Genomic DNA, 15,965 nt, shown 5'->3' on the forward strand with positions numbered 1-15,965 from the left:
GGTGACACCCAGGTGTAGCAGCCTAGAAGAACCGTAAAACACTTCATGAGCCTCAAACTTGAAAGAATTCAGGGTTAGAAAGTTAAACAAAAAAGTATAATGATCAGGTATACAAATATATTCTGATATCAATGTAATTTATGTTATATAATATTCAGTGTTATATGCCTTATTATATAACATGCTCTAATATTACAGTAACAATAATATGGTCTTACCACATTAAATCTCCCAGTGTATTTTCATTTTGAATATTTTTATTAATGATGCATTTAATAATTTTCACATATTAAGCATGTCATTAAGCATATGGAATTATGGTATATCTATTTTTGTATGTGTATCCCCTTTAAGAATGGAACTTCATGGATGTGAGACAAAAATGGGTAGAAATACCAAAACCATGACAGAATATTCAGTACCACTCTGAGTGAACAGAGGATGAAAATAGGTCAACAAAAGACCTTCTCAGAAACAAGACAGCTTAAATGCTTACAACAGTATTGCTCACCAAAATTGAAGCATACACATTTATAGCCCATTAGGGACTTGAAGGGAACTGTGATGACAAATATTCAATGAGGACCCAGAGGCAGCAGGTTGCAAGCTTCTGGGCACCTTTGACTGGGTTGCCAGAATGGGATGATGAAGCCCACCTCACCCAGAAACACTCACTTGACTGTGAAGCAGTCACAGTGTGGGAAGCTGGACTCCGACCCTTTCCTCAAACATGTATGTGTGAGTATATACAGCTGTGTGTGGCTCTATCTACAACTATATGTCTCCTGGATAACACACTCAGTGCCCTGCACGTCCCCACTGCTTACTCTCAGACACACAAGAAGTCCTGGTATGGCCCCTTATATCATCTAAGGAAAGGCCCCCTGGGTACCCAGAATTAGCTCTTTGGCATTTCCTTTTCCCCCAAACACACACACCAGTCACCACTGCTATTATCTGTAAACTTGACCCTGGTGGTTTCCCTGAGTTGCCAGGAAATGAAGATGGCTGACCCTAGGGGTTTGGGGCATATGCTAGTCTTTGCTAGTCTGGTAGGAGACTAGGGGGGAAGGTAAGCTTAAAACTGAATCTGAAACTAGATTAGAACCTGGGAGCTTGTATCCCCAAGGACCTGTTTTCCATATTTGTGTAGATGTAGGAGCCCAGCAGGGCCTTACTCCTTGACTTGGGTCATCACATCCTGAAGGCCTCAGTGGTATAGCTCCTGTTGTTGGACACACTGATAAAATGCTTTAGTAGCTCTGTTTCCATCTATCCTTAGCATCACCCAGGGTTTTTATTCTAACTTGTTTTCCAGGCCAATGGCTTAACCCTAGACATTTCCTGGCCCAGAATCTTTCCTGTAATATCACCTCTCATGTCCCAACATGCCATCGACTTCTGGGTCCAGATGTAGCCTTATTTCTTTCTTATTATGTCAGATAACAAAATTTTTCAAAAATTCCGATGTGCATTGCAGAATGCACAACATTGTCAAAATTCAACATTATCAAAATCATGCAGACACCCCAAGAGTTGGACACAAAGGGCCACCTTCTAAATCATGATGTAATGCAAGTCTGCCTAACAGCAGACCCTATAGGGAGACTTTTCTCTGAGTCAAGTGTCAGCAGGAGGGAGGCAGTGGTAAGGGAAGGAGTAGCAGAATAAAGTGTGTAGCGTAATCAATACATCAACAGAAAAAAAAAAAAAATACATCAACAGAAGGAATCACCAGCAAAAATAGACCACCATCAAGGCACCTGCTTATAGACACATCTGCACAGCTTCCCCTGCAGAAAGCTGTGCTATAGTAACATGCCGAAATCCTGGGCTCAATCATTCTTTCCTCGTTGCTGCAGGGACATCCTGATGGACAATGATGACAGGGAGTAATCAGCAAGACTTCTTTTTTCTGGGTCCTACTGCCTCAGTTTTATTTTATTTTTTTTTATATATTTTTTTTAATTTTATTTATTTATGATAGGCACACAGTGAGAGAGAGAGAAGCAGAGACATAGGCAGAGGGAGAAGCAGGCTCCATGCACCGGGAGCCCGACGTGGGATTCGATCCCGGGTCTCCAGGATTGCGCCCCGGGCCAAAGGCAGGCGCCAAACCGCTGCGCCACCCAGGGATCCCTGCCTCAGTTTTATATCCAGGATTCTGTGAACTCCCTGTATACAACTTCCAATGCATCTTTTCTCATAGGATATCCTCAAAGTCTATCAAGTGTGGTGGCATTGCCCAGAATCTGTGACCTCTGAATCCCAAGTTTTAAGTTTGCTCTTTGGATAATCACACTACTCAGGGAGAATAGCCCTGGTCTGCTTTCTCCCCAAGTACTGTATCCCAATCACCAGCATCATGTTTGTCACCTAGCGGGCAGATAACAAAGTCAAATAAATGAATAAGGGAATGGCTAAACCAATAAGTAAGTTCTTTACATATGAACTTATTATGTATCCTAGTTTTTCTTGCATGGTTTTGTTTTCTTTTGTTAATGAAAATCAAAACACAACCATTTTTAAGGCTATGCCTTCTTCTTCAATATATTCCTAAATCAGACAAATCGAACAAATTCCAATGATTCATTTTTCTTAGAATCTTGACAAAATGATTCAGAAATTCAACCAGAGAACAAATATCTGAAAATAATATCACAGAGGGTCCTAGAAATTAAAATGTATTATAAAATATTACAAACAATGAGGCTATGATGCAGAGATAGCTTATTGGAGCAGAGCAGACTAGCATCAATAAAATACCCAAGTATCTATGCAGACAATATCTGAAGACAGTGGAGGGGATCCCTGGGTGGCTCAGCGGTTTGGTGCCTGCCTTTGGCCCAGGGCGCGATCCTGGAGTCCCGGGATCGAGTCCCACGTCAGGCTCCCGGCATGGAGCCTGCTTCTCCTTCCTCCTGTGTCTCTGCCTCTCTCTCTCTCTATGATAAATAAATAAATAAATCTTTAAAAAAAAATATCTGAAGACAGTGGAGAAAAAGATAAATAAGAAATAATACAATTATATACAAATAAGCCATAGTATCTCACATCACCCAGGATGTTTTCCTGTCTACTAATATGAAATCCAGGTTTCTTTATTTTAATGTATTTTGGATATACAAAGATAATAAAGAATAATCTAGCATATATTCATATATTGACAATGTAGATTAAGAAGGAAATGTCACAAATATTTAAAGATCTGCCTGTGTAGCTCATTCTTCTGGAATTTGTTTCTCTCTCCCTTCAGCGATGAATTGTATCATCACAAAACAGGCTGGTAGAAAATCCCCGTCAAAACCAGCTAGATCCAGCATTCCCCTATAAATGTCCCCTAGCCCCTTCTTCCAGGTGTGCTTGCTGTTTCTTGAAGGCCATAGTCTGCTGCCGCCACCTTTGTCAGGCAAAGCAATGAAACTATTACTCCTCTTTATCCCAGACTCTGTCTTTGAGTTATATTTTGGCTCTGAAGCATGGAAGTCGATTTTCAACAACAATATCACATTTAATTCATAGATTTATTTGAATGAAGAAAATCTATTTCATTCATTATTCTTTGATTAACATTTAGGTGGTTTACAATGATTATAATTATAGTGTTAATATTCTTATATAAGTCTACCTTATTCACTTGTGTTTTGTGCCTCTCAGGCCTATATTTAGAGGTGAAATTTCTGGATTATAGGATATGCATATCTCTAACTTTGCTAACTATTTATACATTGATCTTGGAAGTGGTTGATTCAGTTAGTATCCCACTAGGAATGAATAAATGCTTCTGTTTCTCTATATCGTCAGTAATTGTTAGCATTATTTGATTTTTGTTTTAATTTTGCCAATCTGATGGGTGTTTTTTTAAATGGTTTTTATTTCATTTTCCTTATTAATTAGATGGTTGATATTGTTTCATAAATTTATTGGCTCCCTCTGTTTATCTGCTAAGTGCATGTCTTTATTTTTCATTATTTCTAGCTTTTTTCTGTTTATTTTTATATCTATCAATTTTGTAACACATTTCTTTTTAAGATTTATTTATTTATTTGAAAGAGAGAGAAAGAATGCGTGCACGTCCGTGAGCAGGGGGAAGGGCAGAGGGGATGGGAGAGAGCATCTCCAGCAGACTTCCTGCTGAAAGGTGAGCCCGAGGTGAGGCTCTGTCTTACTACCTGAGATCATGACCTGAACCCCAAATCAATCTTTACATATTTATTTTATTTATATAAATAAATAAATGTGTGTGTGTGTGTGTGTGTGTGTGTGTGTGTGTGTGTGTGTAGTCTTTACCCATTCATCTAGGAATGGATACTTGGGTTGCTTCCATATCTTGGTTAATGATGTAATGAACATTTTCAAATTAGTGTTTTTATTTTGGGGGGAGGTAAATATCCAGTAGCAGAATTATTATCTTTCTTTTTGAATTAATTTTTTTGGGGGGGTAACTATCCAGTAGTGGAATTACTGGATTGTATGGTACTTCTGTATTTAATTTTTTGAGGAATGATCATGTTTTCTACAGTGCTGCCACAAATTTGTACTCCTACCAATAGGGCAAGAGGTTTCCTTTTTATCTACATTCTGGCCAGCACTTGATATTTCTTGTGTTTTTAGTTTTAGCCATTCTGACAGGTGTGAGGTGATATCTCATTGTAGATTTGATTTGTATTTCTCTGATGATGACTGATGGTGAGCATCTTTCATGTATCTGTTGGCCAAGTGTATGTCTTCTTTAGTAAAATGTCTATTCAGGTCCTCTGCTCATTTTAATTGAATTATTTGGGGTTTTCTGGTGTTGAGATGTATAAGTTCTTTACATAACCAAGGAGATAAAAGATCTACATTCTGAAAACTATAAAAAATTAAGGAAAGAAATTGAAGATGACACAAACAAATGGAAAAATCTTTCATGCTCATGGATTAGAAGAATTACTATTGTTAAAATGTCCATAGTACCCAAAGGATTGTTCAGATTTAATGCAATGCCCATCAAAATATCAATACCATTTTTCACAGAACTAGAATAAATAATCCTAAAATTTGTATGGAAACACAAAGACCTTGAAAGCAATACAAAGCTGGTTGTATCACAATCCCAGATTTCAAGATGTAATACAAAGCTATAGTAATCAAAACACTATGGTACTAGCAAAAAAATGGACACATAGATCAAAAGAACATAATAGAGGGTATAGAAATAAACTTTTACTTATATGGTCAATTAATCTAAAACAATGGAGGCAAGAATATACAATGACCATTAGAAATAACAAATACCCACCATTTGCTTCAATGTGGATGGAACTGGAGGGTATTATGCTGAGTGAAATAAGTCAATCAGAGAAGGGCAAACATTATATGGTCTCATTCATTTGGGGAATATGAAAAATAGTGAAAAGGAATAAAGGGTAAAGGAGAGAAAATCCATGGGAAATATCAGAGAGGGTGACAGAACATGAGAGACTCCTAACTCTGGGAAAAGAACAAGGGGTGGTGAAAAGGGAGGTGGGCGGGGGATGGGGGTGACTGGGTGACGGGCACTGAGGGGGCACTTGATGGGATGAGCACTGGGTGTTATGCTATATGTTGGCAAATTGGACTCCAATAAGAACAAAGAATATACAATGGGATAATGACAGTCTTTTCTATTGTATATAAATAATAGTGAAAGGGAATAGAAGGGAAGGGAGAAGAAATGGGTAGGAAATATCAGAAAGGGAGACAGAACATAAAGACTCCTAACTCTGGGAAACGAACTAGGGGTGGTGGAAGGGGAGGTGGGCGGGGGGTGGGGGTGAATGGGTGATGGGCACTGAGGGGGGCACTTGACGGGATGAGCAGTGGGTGTTATTCTGTATGTTGGCAAATTGAACACCAATAAAAAATAAATTTATTGTTTAAAAAAAAGACAGTCTTTTAAACAAATTGTGCTGCATGCATAAGAATGAAACTGGACCATCTTCTTGCACTATCCACAAAATAAACTCAAGATGAATTAAAACCTAAATGTGAGACCTGAAACCATAAAACCCCTAGAAGAAAGCATAGGCAGTAACTTCTCTGGCATCAGCAGTAGAAACATTTTTCTAGATATACTTCTAGAAACAAATGCAAGGGAAACAATGCAAAAATAAACAAGTAGGACTTTATCAATCCAAAATATATTGCACGGCAAAGGAAACCATCAACATAACAAAAAGGCAGCCTACTGAATAGAAGATATTGGCAAATGGTATATCCAATAAGGGATTCAATCCCTGATTCTTTCTTTCTTTCTTTCTTTCTTTCTTTCTTTCTTTCTTTCTTTCTTTCTTTCTTTCTTTCTTTCTTTCCTTTCTTTCTTTCTTTCTTTCTTTCTTTCTTTCTTTCTTTTTTTATTATTTTTTAAATAAATTTATTTTTTTATTGGTGTTCAATTTGCCAACATATAGAATAACGCACAGTGCTCATCCCATCAAGTTACCACCTCAGGGCCTGTCACCCAGTCACCGCCACCCCCGGCCCACCTCCCTTTCCACCACCCCTTGTTCGTTTCCCAGAGTTAGGAGTCTTTCATGTTCTGTCTCCCTTTCTGATATTTCCCACTCATTTTTTCTCCTTTCCCCTTTATTCCCTTTCACTATTTTTTATATTCCCCAAATGAATGAGAACATACAATGTTGTCCTTCTCTGATTGACTTATTTCACTCAGCATAATACCCTCCAGTTCCGTCCACGTCAAAGCAAATGGTGGGTATTTGTCGTTTCTAATGGCTGAGGAATATTCCATTGTATACATAGGCCACATCTTTATCCATTCATCTGCTGCTATGAACATCGGGGTGCACGTGTCCCGGCGTTTCATTGCATCTGTATCTTTGGGGTAAATCCCCAACAGTGCAATTGCTGGGTCGTAGGGCAGGTCTATTTTTAACTCTTTGAGGAACCTGCACACAGTTTTCCAGAGTGGCTGCACCAGTTCGGATTCCCACCAACAGTGCAGGAGGGTTCCCTTTCGCCACATCCTCTCTAACATTTGCGGTTTCCTGCCTTGTTGATTTTCCCCATTCTCACTGGTGTGAGGTGGGATCTCATTGTGGTTTTGATTTGTATTTCCCTGATGGCAAGTGATGCAGAGCATTTCCTCATGTGCATGTTGGTCATGTCTATGTCTTTCTCTGTGAGATTTCTCTTCATGTCTTTTGCCCATTTCATGATTGGGTTGTTTGTCTCTTTGCTCTTGAGTTTAATAAGTTCTTTACAGATCTTATTTGCAAATATCTTCTCCCATTCTGTAGGTTCTCTTTGAATTTTGTTGACGGTATCTTTTGCTGTGCAAAAGCTTCTTATCTTGATGAAGTCCCAATAGTTCATCTTTGGTTTTGTTACTTTTGCCTTTGTGGATGTATCTTGCAAGAAGTTACAGTGGCCAAGTTCAAAAAGGGTGTTGCCTGTGTTCTCCTCTGGGATTTTGATGGAATCTTGTCTCACATTAAGATCTTTCATCCATTTTGAGTTTATCTTTGTGTATGGTGCAAGAGAGTGGTCCAGTTTCATTCTTCTGCATGTCGATGTCCAATTTTCCCAACACCATTTATTGAAGAGACTGTCTTTCTTCCAATGGATAGTCTTTCCTCCTTTGTCGAATATTAGTTGACCATAAAGTTGAGGGTCCACTTCTGGATTCTCTATTCTGTTCCATTGATCTATGTGTCTGTTTTTGTGCCAGTACCACACTGTGTGGAATCAGAAAAGACCCCGAATAGCCAGGGGGATTTTAAAAGAGAAAACCATAGCTGGGGGCATCACAATGCCAGATTTCGGGTTGTACTACAAAGCAGTGGTCATCCCTCATTCTTTTTAAAAATAATGTAGTGCAAGCACAATTACAAACCCAATAGGAATTTGTTATGGTTAATTTTATGTACCAACTTGACTGGACTAAGGGATGTCTAAAGAGCGAGTAGAACATTATTTGTGGGTGTGTCTGTGAGAGTATTTCAGAGGTGGGAGTGAAATTAGCATTTGAACCAGTGGACAAAGTAACGATAGTAGTCATTAATGTGGGTAGGCATCATTCTATCCACTGAGGGCCCGAATAGAACTAAAAGGCAGAGAAAAGGTGAATTTGCTCTCTTTGCTTGAGCTGGGACATCCATCTTTTTCCCTTGAACGTCAGTATTCCTGGTTCTCAGACCTCAGGTCTCATAGGAGCCTCACACCATTGGCTCCTTGGTTTTCAAGCCTTCAGTCTCAGACTGTTACAACCACTGGCTTTCTCAGGTCTCCACGTTACAGACAGCAGACTATGGGATTTCACAGCCTCTAAAATTGTATGAGCCAAACTATTTTTATGATTTCGTCTATTTATTTGAGAGAGAACATGAGTGGAGAGAGAGAGAGGCAGACTTCCCACCCAGCAGGGAGACCAACATGGAGCTTGATCTCAGAACCCCAGGATCATGACGTGAGCTGAAGGCAGATGCTTAACTTAATGAGCCACCCAGGCACCTCAAGCCAACTTTTTTAAAACTTACTTTCTTTTTTCCCTACAACACAAGTTTACTGAAGTCACATACTGTGCCTTATTCACCTGTGTAGTTCAATGCCCATTATACCTAGTACATAAATGGTCTCACAATAAATCTCTTTTATCTTCTATTATCTATTATCTATCAATCTATCTATCAATCTATCTATCATCTATCTATCATCTATCATCTATCTATCATCTATCATGTTCCCATCAATCTACTTATTTATCTATGTATCACTGTAATCATCTATCATCTATCTTCCTCCTATTGGTCCTGTTTCCCTGGAAAACCTGACTAATACAAAATTCTATGCTCTAATATAAGCTGCCCAAAGATTAGTTTTTGGAGGACATTTTGATGTGCGCAAAATTTTTCATTTGTGAGTCACCTAAAACAAAAAGCAAATAATGTAGCCAATGATCTGCTTTTCTTAACTGACATGCAAACATGTAACAGACTCAAAAGTCTCCTCCCTATTATCTTCCTGAGTCATGCCAGGAAGTTAGATGTGTTAAGCTCCTGCACTCTGTCTGGGTAGAGCCAGAAGACGCAAAATTGTGACTGGAAAAGACTTACTGACATGGTCCTGAAAATTGTTTAAAGTGGTAGGATTTCTAATATAACTCTTACTCTCCCTTTGCTCCAACATGTAATATTTCCCATGTTAAATCTGTTGCTGATTCTTTCTCCTTCCTTCCTTCTCCCTTTCTTCCTTCCTTCTTTCTTTTTCTCTTTCTTTCTCTCTCTCTTTGTCTCTTTTCCTTTTTATTCCTTCTATTTTTTCCTCTTTTTTAAAAAAGTTTTGGGATAGATTGACCCCCCAATTTTTTTTGGTTTAGGCCCACTCTAAGATTGTCTATTCAGACAAATCTCATATCTCATATATGTAATAATTACATAATCTATTTTTTCTATTAAGAAAGTGACTACAATTTTTTAGGATTGCAAATTCAGTATAATATGCACACTTTTATTTTTCTTGAAATAATTGGTGTTTAAAACTATGTTTTAAAACTTGATAGCTCTAAATTTATTATTTTATCATATGTATATTTGTATTTTTTTGTAATTATAACTATATTGATACAAATATATGCTAAAAATTTAAATCCATAAATAATTAAGAAAATAATACAGTAGCTCAGAAAATTCAGATCTTTAAACATTTTCTCTTTTGGCTTTGGCCATAATTTAAATTGCTTTATCAAAAGTTCATTTAAAAAATATACTAAACATTTTTTTAAGATTTTATTTATTCATTCATGAGAGACACAGAGAGAGAGAGAGAGAGAGAGAGAGAGGCAGAGACACAGGCAGAGGAAGAATCAGGCTCCATGCAGGGAGCCCGATGTAGAACTGAATCCTGGAATTCCAGGATCATGCCCTAGGCCAAAGGCAGGTGCTAAACCTCTGAGCCACCCAGGGATTCCCTATAGTAGAAATTTTAATTAAAATTTGCTTATAGCTTTGTGTTCTCAGTATATTACCTTCTTTTATTATGTCATGTTATTTATGTTATGTTATATTATTATCTTGTCTTCTCTAATCATTTTCCTTGACTTTATATTTCCCAAAGTAAGGTCCTGATTTCAAAATAATAAAAATGATAAGAAGTCTTGATACTTAAACTATCTTTGAGTTTTTTAAATGACCATTACTTATCATAAAGATTTGCTTACATTCTTTTTTAAAAAGCATAATAGAAATAATTAGGTTTGTTTTGCATTCTCTTTTTTCATTTAAATTTAATTTAGTTCACATATAATATATTATTAGTTTCAGGGGTAGAATTTAGTGATTCGTCAGGTACATATAACACACAGTACTCATCATATCAAGTGCCTTCCTTAATACCCATCATCAGTTACCCCATCCCCCCACCCACTTCCCCTCCAGCAACCCTCAGTTTGTTTCCTACAATTAAAAGTCTCTTATGGTTTTGCATTCTCCAAATTTTAATAATTCTATAGTGATAGGTCTCTCATTATCCATATTAATGATGATTGTACACCTTTTAGATTAGATAAAACATATTCATTTTTATGTTTAAAGACACAAAAAATGTATTGGAAACATACATCATGGAACAAGCACAAGAACCTTGAAGATTTGTTAATATCTTTACTGTCCATAATTCATTCTTTTTTTTTTACCCTTTGTTCCTTTATTTAAGATGACAAGTTTCTTTTTAAAGGTTAATTTGGTTTTTTTTCAGTCTTACACGACGTCATTTTATTTTATTTTTTAAATAAATTAATTTTTATTGGTGTTCAATTTACCAACATACAGAAAAACACCCAGTGCTCATCCCGTCAAGTGTCCCCCTCAGTGCCCGTCACCCATTCCCCCCCACCCCCCGCCCTCCTCCCCTTCCACCACCCCTAGTTCGTTTCCCAGAGTTAGGAGTCTTTATGTTCTGTCTCCCTTCCTGATATTTCCCACACATTTCTTCTCCCTTCCTTTATATTCCCTTTCACTATTATTTATATTCCCCAAACGAATGAGAACATACAATGTTTGTCCTTCTCCGACTGACTTACTGCACTCAGCATAATACCCTCCAGTTCCAACCACGTTGAAGCAAATGGTGGGTATTTGTCATTTCTAATGGCTGAGGAATATTCCATTGTATATATAGACCACATCTTCTTTATCCATTCATCTTTCGATGGACACCGAGGCTCCTTCCACAGTTTGGCTATTGTGGCCATTGCTGATAGAAACATCGGGGTGCAGGTGTCCCGACGTTTCATTGCATCTGAATCTTTGGGGTAAATCCCCAACAGTGCAATTGCTGGGTCGTAGGGCAGGTCTATTTTTAACTCTTTGAGGAATCTCCACACAGTTTTCCAGAGTGGCTGCACCAGTTCACATTTCCACCAACAGTGCAAGAGGGTTCCCCTTTCTCCGCATCCTCTCCAACATTTGTGGTTTCCTGCCTTGTTAATTTTCCCCATTCTCACTGGTGTGAGGTGGTATCTCATTGTGGTTTTGATTTGTATTTCCCTGATGGCCAGTGATGCAGAGCATTTTCTCATGTGCATGTTGGCCATGTCCATGTCTTCCTCTGTGAGATTTCTCTTCATGTCTTTTGCCCATTTCATGATTGGATTATTTGTTTCTTTGGTGTTGGATGTAATAAGTTCTTGTTTTAAAAAATTAATTGGTTTATAGAAGTGCTGGCTTCATAATTCATTCTTACTATAGGATGTATATAGGATATAAGTACATAGGATACTTATATGATACTAATAGGGTAATCCCATATTAAAAATATTTAAAAGTTAATTGTGTGCTAACACATTATCAGTTGGTAATTCCTTCTCTTCTATTTTGATAATGCTAGTTAAGATGATAAACTGACTGCAGCTATTTAGGATTATCATCAACAGATAAGGATCGGCTTCCCTCAGCAGCCACCTATTTACCATCTACTATATGATCTTTAAAAAGGAGATAAGATATTTTAGCAACATCAAAAAAAGATTACCCTGATCCTCACTGGAGACTTCTCAGGTACTTGTTAATAACCAGCACAGCAGTGAAGCCCCAAGGAACTGATCCTTGAATACATGTTTCCAGCTAACAATGTCCCTTTTTTAATGAAAATTATTAAGGAATCCACACATTGGAACCTTAAGAAGCAGACAATTCTTGGAGGGCAACAGCTCACTCAAAATTTTCTGATTTTCAGGTGATGACACAAAGTGTCCAGTGTCGCCAAGGAAACAAACCGAGGTTAATTTGAGATCTCTTCTCTTTTATTAATTTGCTTTATTACTAATCTTCTATATTATCATAGTTTGTTGTATTTTACCAGCCTTAAATTGGTGAGTTTTAATAATTTTTAACAGTGGAAATAGTTATCACAGTTACTTAACTGTCTTTACCTATGATTACTTTTTGATCGAATTTTTTATAGAGATGGTTTAGTTATTTGACATGTGTATCGTGAGAGGATTAAAACCAAGATACAGACATGTTGTACCTTTTTGCCTCAGCCCAGTGGAAAGAAGGCGTAGTATTAAGATGGATCATAAATTAATGATTATTTCATTGTTAGAAAAACATAGAATTATCTTAATATGTACTTATTTTCCTCTTTTCTTTAGTAGTATCTCTTTTTTTAAAGATCTTATTTATTTATTCATGAGAGACACAGAGAGAGAGAGGCAGAGACACAGGCAAGAGGAAGAAGCAGGCTCCATGCATAGAGCCCGATGGGGGACTCAATCCAGGGACTCCAGGATCACTCCCTGGCTGAAGGCAGGCACTAAACTGCTGAGCCACTCAGGGACCCCCCCCCCAATAGTATCTTTTACATCTTGTCACTGCAAATGCCATATTCTGTTGTATTACTTTATTTCCTTTCTCCCTAGAGCATGAATTTCCTGAAATCACACACTGTCTTATTAACCTGAAAAATACAATACCTATTGTACCTAGTACATGGTTGATATTCAATATATACTTTTGAACAAATGTTCAATATAATAACAATATATACTTTTGAACAAATGTTCAACTACAAGGGTAAATAAACGTCTCTCCAACGTTCTTGGAAAAGGCCTGTTTTTTGTGTTTTAGGAGATTAGAGATAGAGGTAGGCGTGGGGAGTTATTGTTTAATAGTTATGGAGTTTCTATTTGTGGTGATGAAATATTTGGAAATATATAGTGCTGATGGTTGTACAATGTAAGTACTTCAAAGGCACAATAAAAGAGCACAATAAAAATTTTTTATCACTGCTTATATGACTGTTAGGCTTCAAACATCACATTACAAACTAAACAGAGTCTGTGTAAGTTGAATCTCAGACTTTAGAAAAATATAGATATGGATACTAAAGTTGAAAAGTGGCACAAATGCCTTAGAAGATGGAGAGTTTCTTATCAAAGACAATATACAACGAAAAAGTGGCTCAAGAAAAGATTGATGTGTTGTGCATGAGGGTAGACTGATCCTTTTAAAGTATCTAAAAACAAACACCTCAGATTCTATGGAAGGTAAGCCTGTGCCAAAGCATGAAGGCCAGCTGTTTGGTGAAAGATACTTTTCAACTCTGACTAACCTGAGTTTCCCTGGCTAGCATTAGCAGGAAACTCTGTGTCTGGGGAATTTGTATACGCACAAAGCATTGTTGGCTAAGTGAGGCAAACTAAAGGTCAGACTACCTCCATAGTAGCCCACAAAATCATTTACAGGTGAAGTTCATCACTCAGAGAGTATCAGGGGGAAAATGCAAAGATCATCAGACATGAAGTGAATATATTACCTACAAAGGGTCATTTTTTGAAGCTATTCTTTGAGAAACTCACGTTACAGCTTTCCCATTGATACATCTCCTTTTAGACTTCTTAGAAAGAGTTACTTAGCAGTCCTCTCCATCTGTTTAAATCTCATGCCAGATCCAGAGTATCCTGGGCTGTCTCAGCCCATCTCTGGTCTAGGGTTGATACTCTTACTGCAAACACTCTTGGTCTAAGAAAGTGCTAGCAATCAATCGATCAATATGTGTGTGTGTGTTATTCTCAATACCTTGAAGCTATAAGCAAGTACATATTTTTGGGTCACTTTTCCTCTTTCCAGTGCTGGATGTTCTGTACATAGAGTAACTTACTGGCTTTTGACCTGTCAAAAGGTCTACTGTCAAAAGTACTACTATAATGCCTCCTGACACTTTCCACAATGATTCAAAACCTACAGACCCATTAACAAGCCACATAATAGCCTTCCAAGAAGATAGTATTCTGTAGATTTAGCAGGTATAAATGTGTTGTTCTAAATACTTCAAAAACTTTTAGATAATACACGATACCTCTAGTCCAAGGATAAGATGTACTAGAGAAGGTGACAGATTAATTTTAACTTTTACCACTGATCCTTGGGGTACATAGAGAGTCCAGCTACCTCCTTCCCATAAAAAAGCCAAATATTCTCAGGCGGATCTGTTTGGTATTAATGCCATAGACCAGGGGGTTGAGAACAGGTGGCACAAGAAGGTAGAGATTTGCAAGTACAATGTGGACATGAGGAGGTACTTGGTGGCCAAAGCGATGGGTGAAAAAGGAAAAAAAGGCAGGTACATAGAAAACAAGAATCACACAAATGTGAGCTCCACAAGTGCTAAATGCTCGGAATTGGGCATCCTTGGAGGGTAGGCGCAGCACTGCCCGAAGGATCAGGCCGTAGGAGGTGGCAATGAGGACCACATCCATGCCAGTGACTGAAAGTGCCACAGTGAGACCATAAATGGTGTTGGGCTTGATGCTGGCACAAGCCAGCTTGGCAATGCCCATGTGCTCACAGTAGGTGTGGGGGATGATGTGATGTCCACAGAAGGGTAAGCGTTCGATGAGGATAACAAAGGGGAAGACAAAGAGAAGACCACGGACCACACATGCCAGACCAATCTTCCCAATCACTGTGGCATTGAGGATGGATGTATAATGAAGCGGACGGCAGATAGCCACATAGCGGTCAAAAGCCATGGCCAGTAGAACTGCTGACTCTGTGGCAAAGATAGTGTGAACAAAAAACATTTGTGTGAGACAGCCATGGTAGGAAATTATGTGGGACCTGAGCCAGAAGATTGTTAGCATTTTGGGCAGTGTGGTAGAACAGAGAATCAGGTCGGTGATAGAAAGTAGGCACAGGAAGAGGTACATTGGCTCATGCAGAGTTCTATCTGTCATGATGATGTAGAGGATGGTGCCATTGCCAACCAGAGCAAGGATATACATGGAGCAGAAGGGTATGGCAGCCCACACGTGCTGGTCTTGCATCCCAGGGATTCCAAGTAGAATAAATGTGGAGGGATGGAAGGCAGTGTCATTGGTGACCGATGCAGAAAGCATAATGATGAAGAGAACACAAGGCCTTATCTTCCTAAAAGTGGTTTAGAAAATGAAATGAATCATCCTTGATGTCATTTATTCCTCCCACATATCCATTCAATTTCTTGCCTCTCTTTCATTCCCACCAATTCTACTCCAATTCATGCCTTCCTCATTTCTTGCGTAGGGGTATTAAAACAGCTTTCTAAGTAATATGCCTACTTTTAGGGCTTCCATCTTCCAGTGAGGCCTCTACATTGCTGTGGAGCATGTGAAAAATCACCAATAATAATACAAAGACAACCTTCCTTAGTGTGTTTTCAGAATCCCTTGTATTACCCTCCTCTGGTCTACCCTTCTTCACTTCCCATCATGTTGTAGGTCCTGAAATACTGGACCATATCCAGAGACTCCCTTGCTCTCTCACTTCTGATTGGATTTGACGGTGGTGAACACCAAGAGAGGATTAAAGGTAGGTCAGGGATTTGTTCTTTTTGGCTCTCTCCCAACAGGGTTGCTGCAAGCTGGTTTTATCTCTGTAAATATCCTTCTCTGGCTTTGGTAACCATGTCCTCTTGTCCCTTTAGTCCAAGGGACTATAAGAGTGCCTGCT

The 15,965-nt window shown here is 38.3% G+C and overlaps 1 protein-coding gene across 1 annotated transcript; it reads right to left on the reverse strand.

The window, feature by feature from the left end:
- Positions 1–14,422: 14,422 nt before the first annotated feature.
- LOC121476012 (olfactory receptor 52D1-like) lies at positions 14,423–15,373 on the reverse strand. The gene has a single exon (XM_041729715.1). The coding sequence runs from the start codon at positions 15,371–15,373 to the stop codon at positions 14,423–14,425; it is 951 nt and encodes a 316-aa protein (XP_041585649.1).
- Between the last annotated feature and the right edge of the window lie 592 nt (positions 15,374–15,965).

The sequence above is a fragment of the Vulpes lagopus genome, chromosome 15, assembly GCF_018345385.1.
Source record: "Vulpes lagopus strain Blue_001 chromosome 15, ASM1834538v1, whole genome shotgun sequence".
NCBI lineage: Eukaryota > Metazoa > Chordata > Mammalia > Carnivora > Canidae > Vulpes > Vulpes lagopus.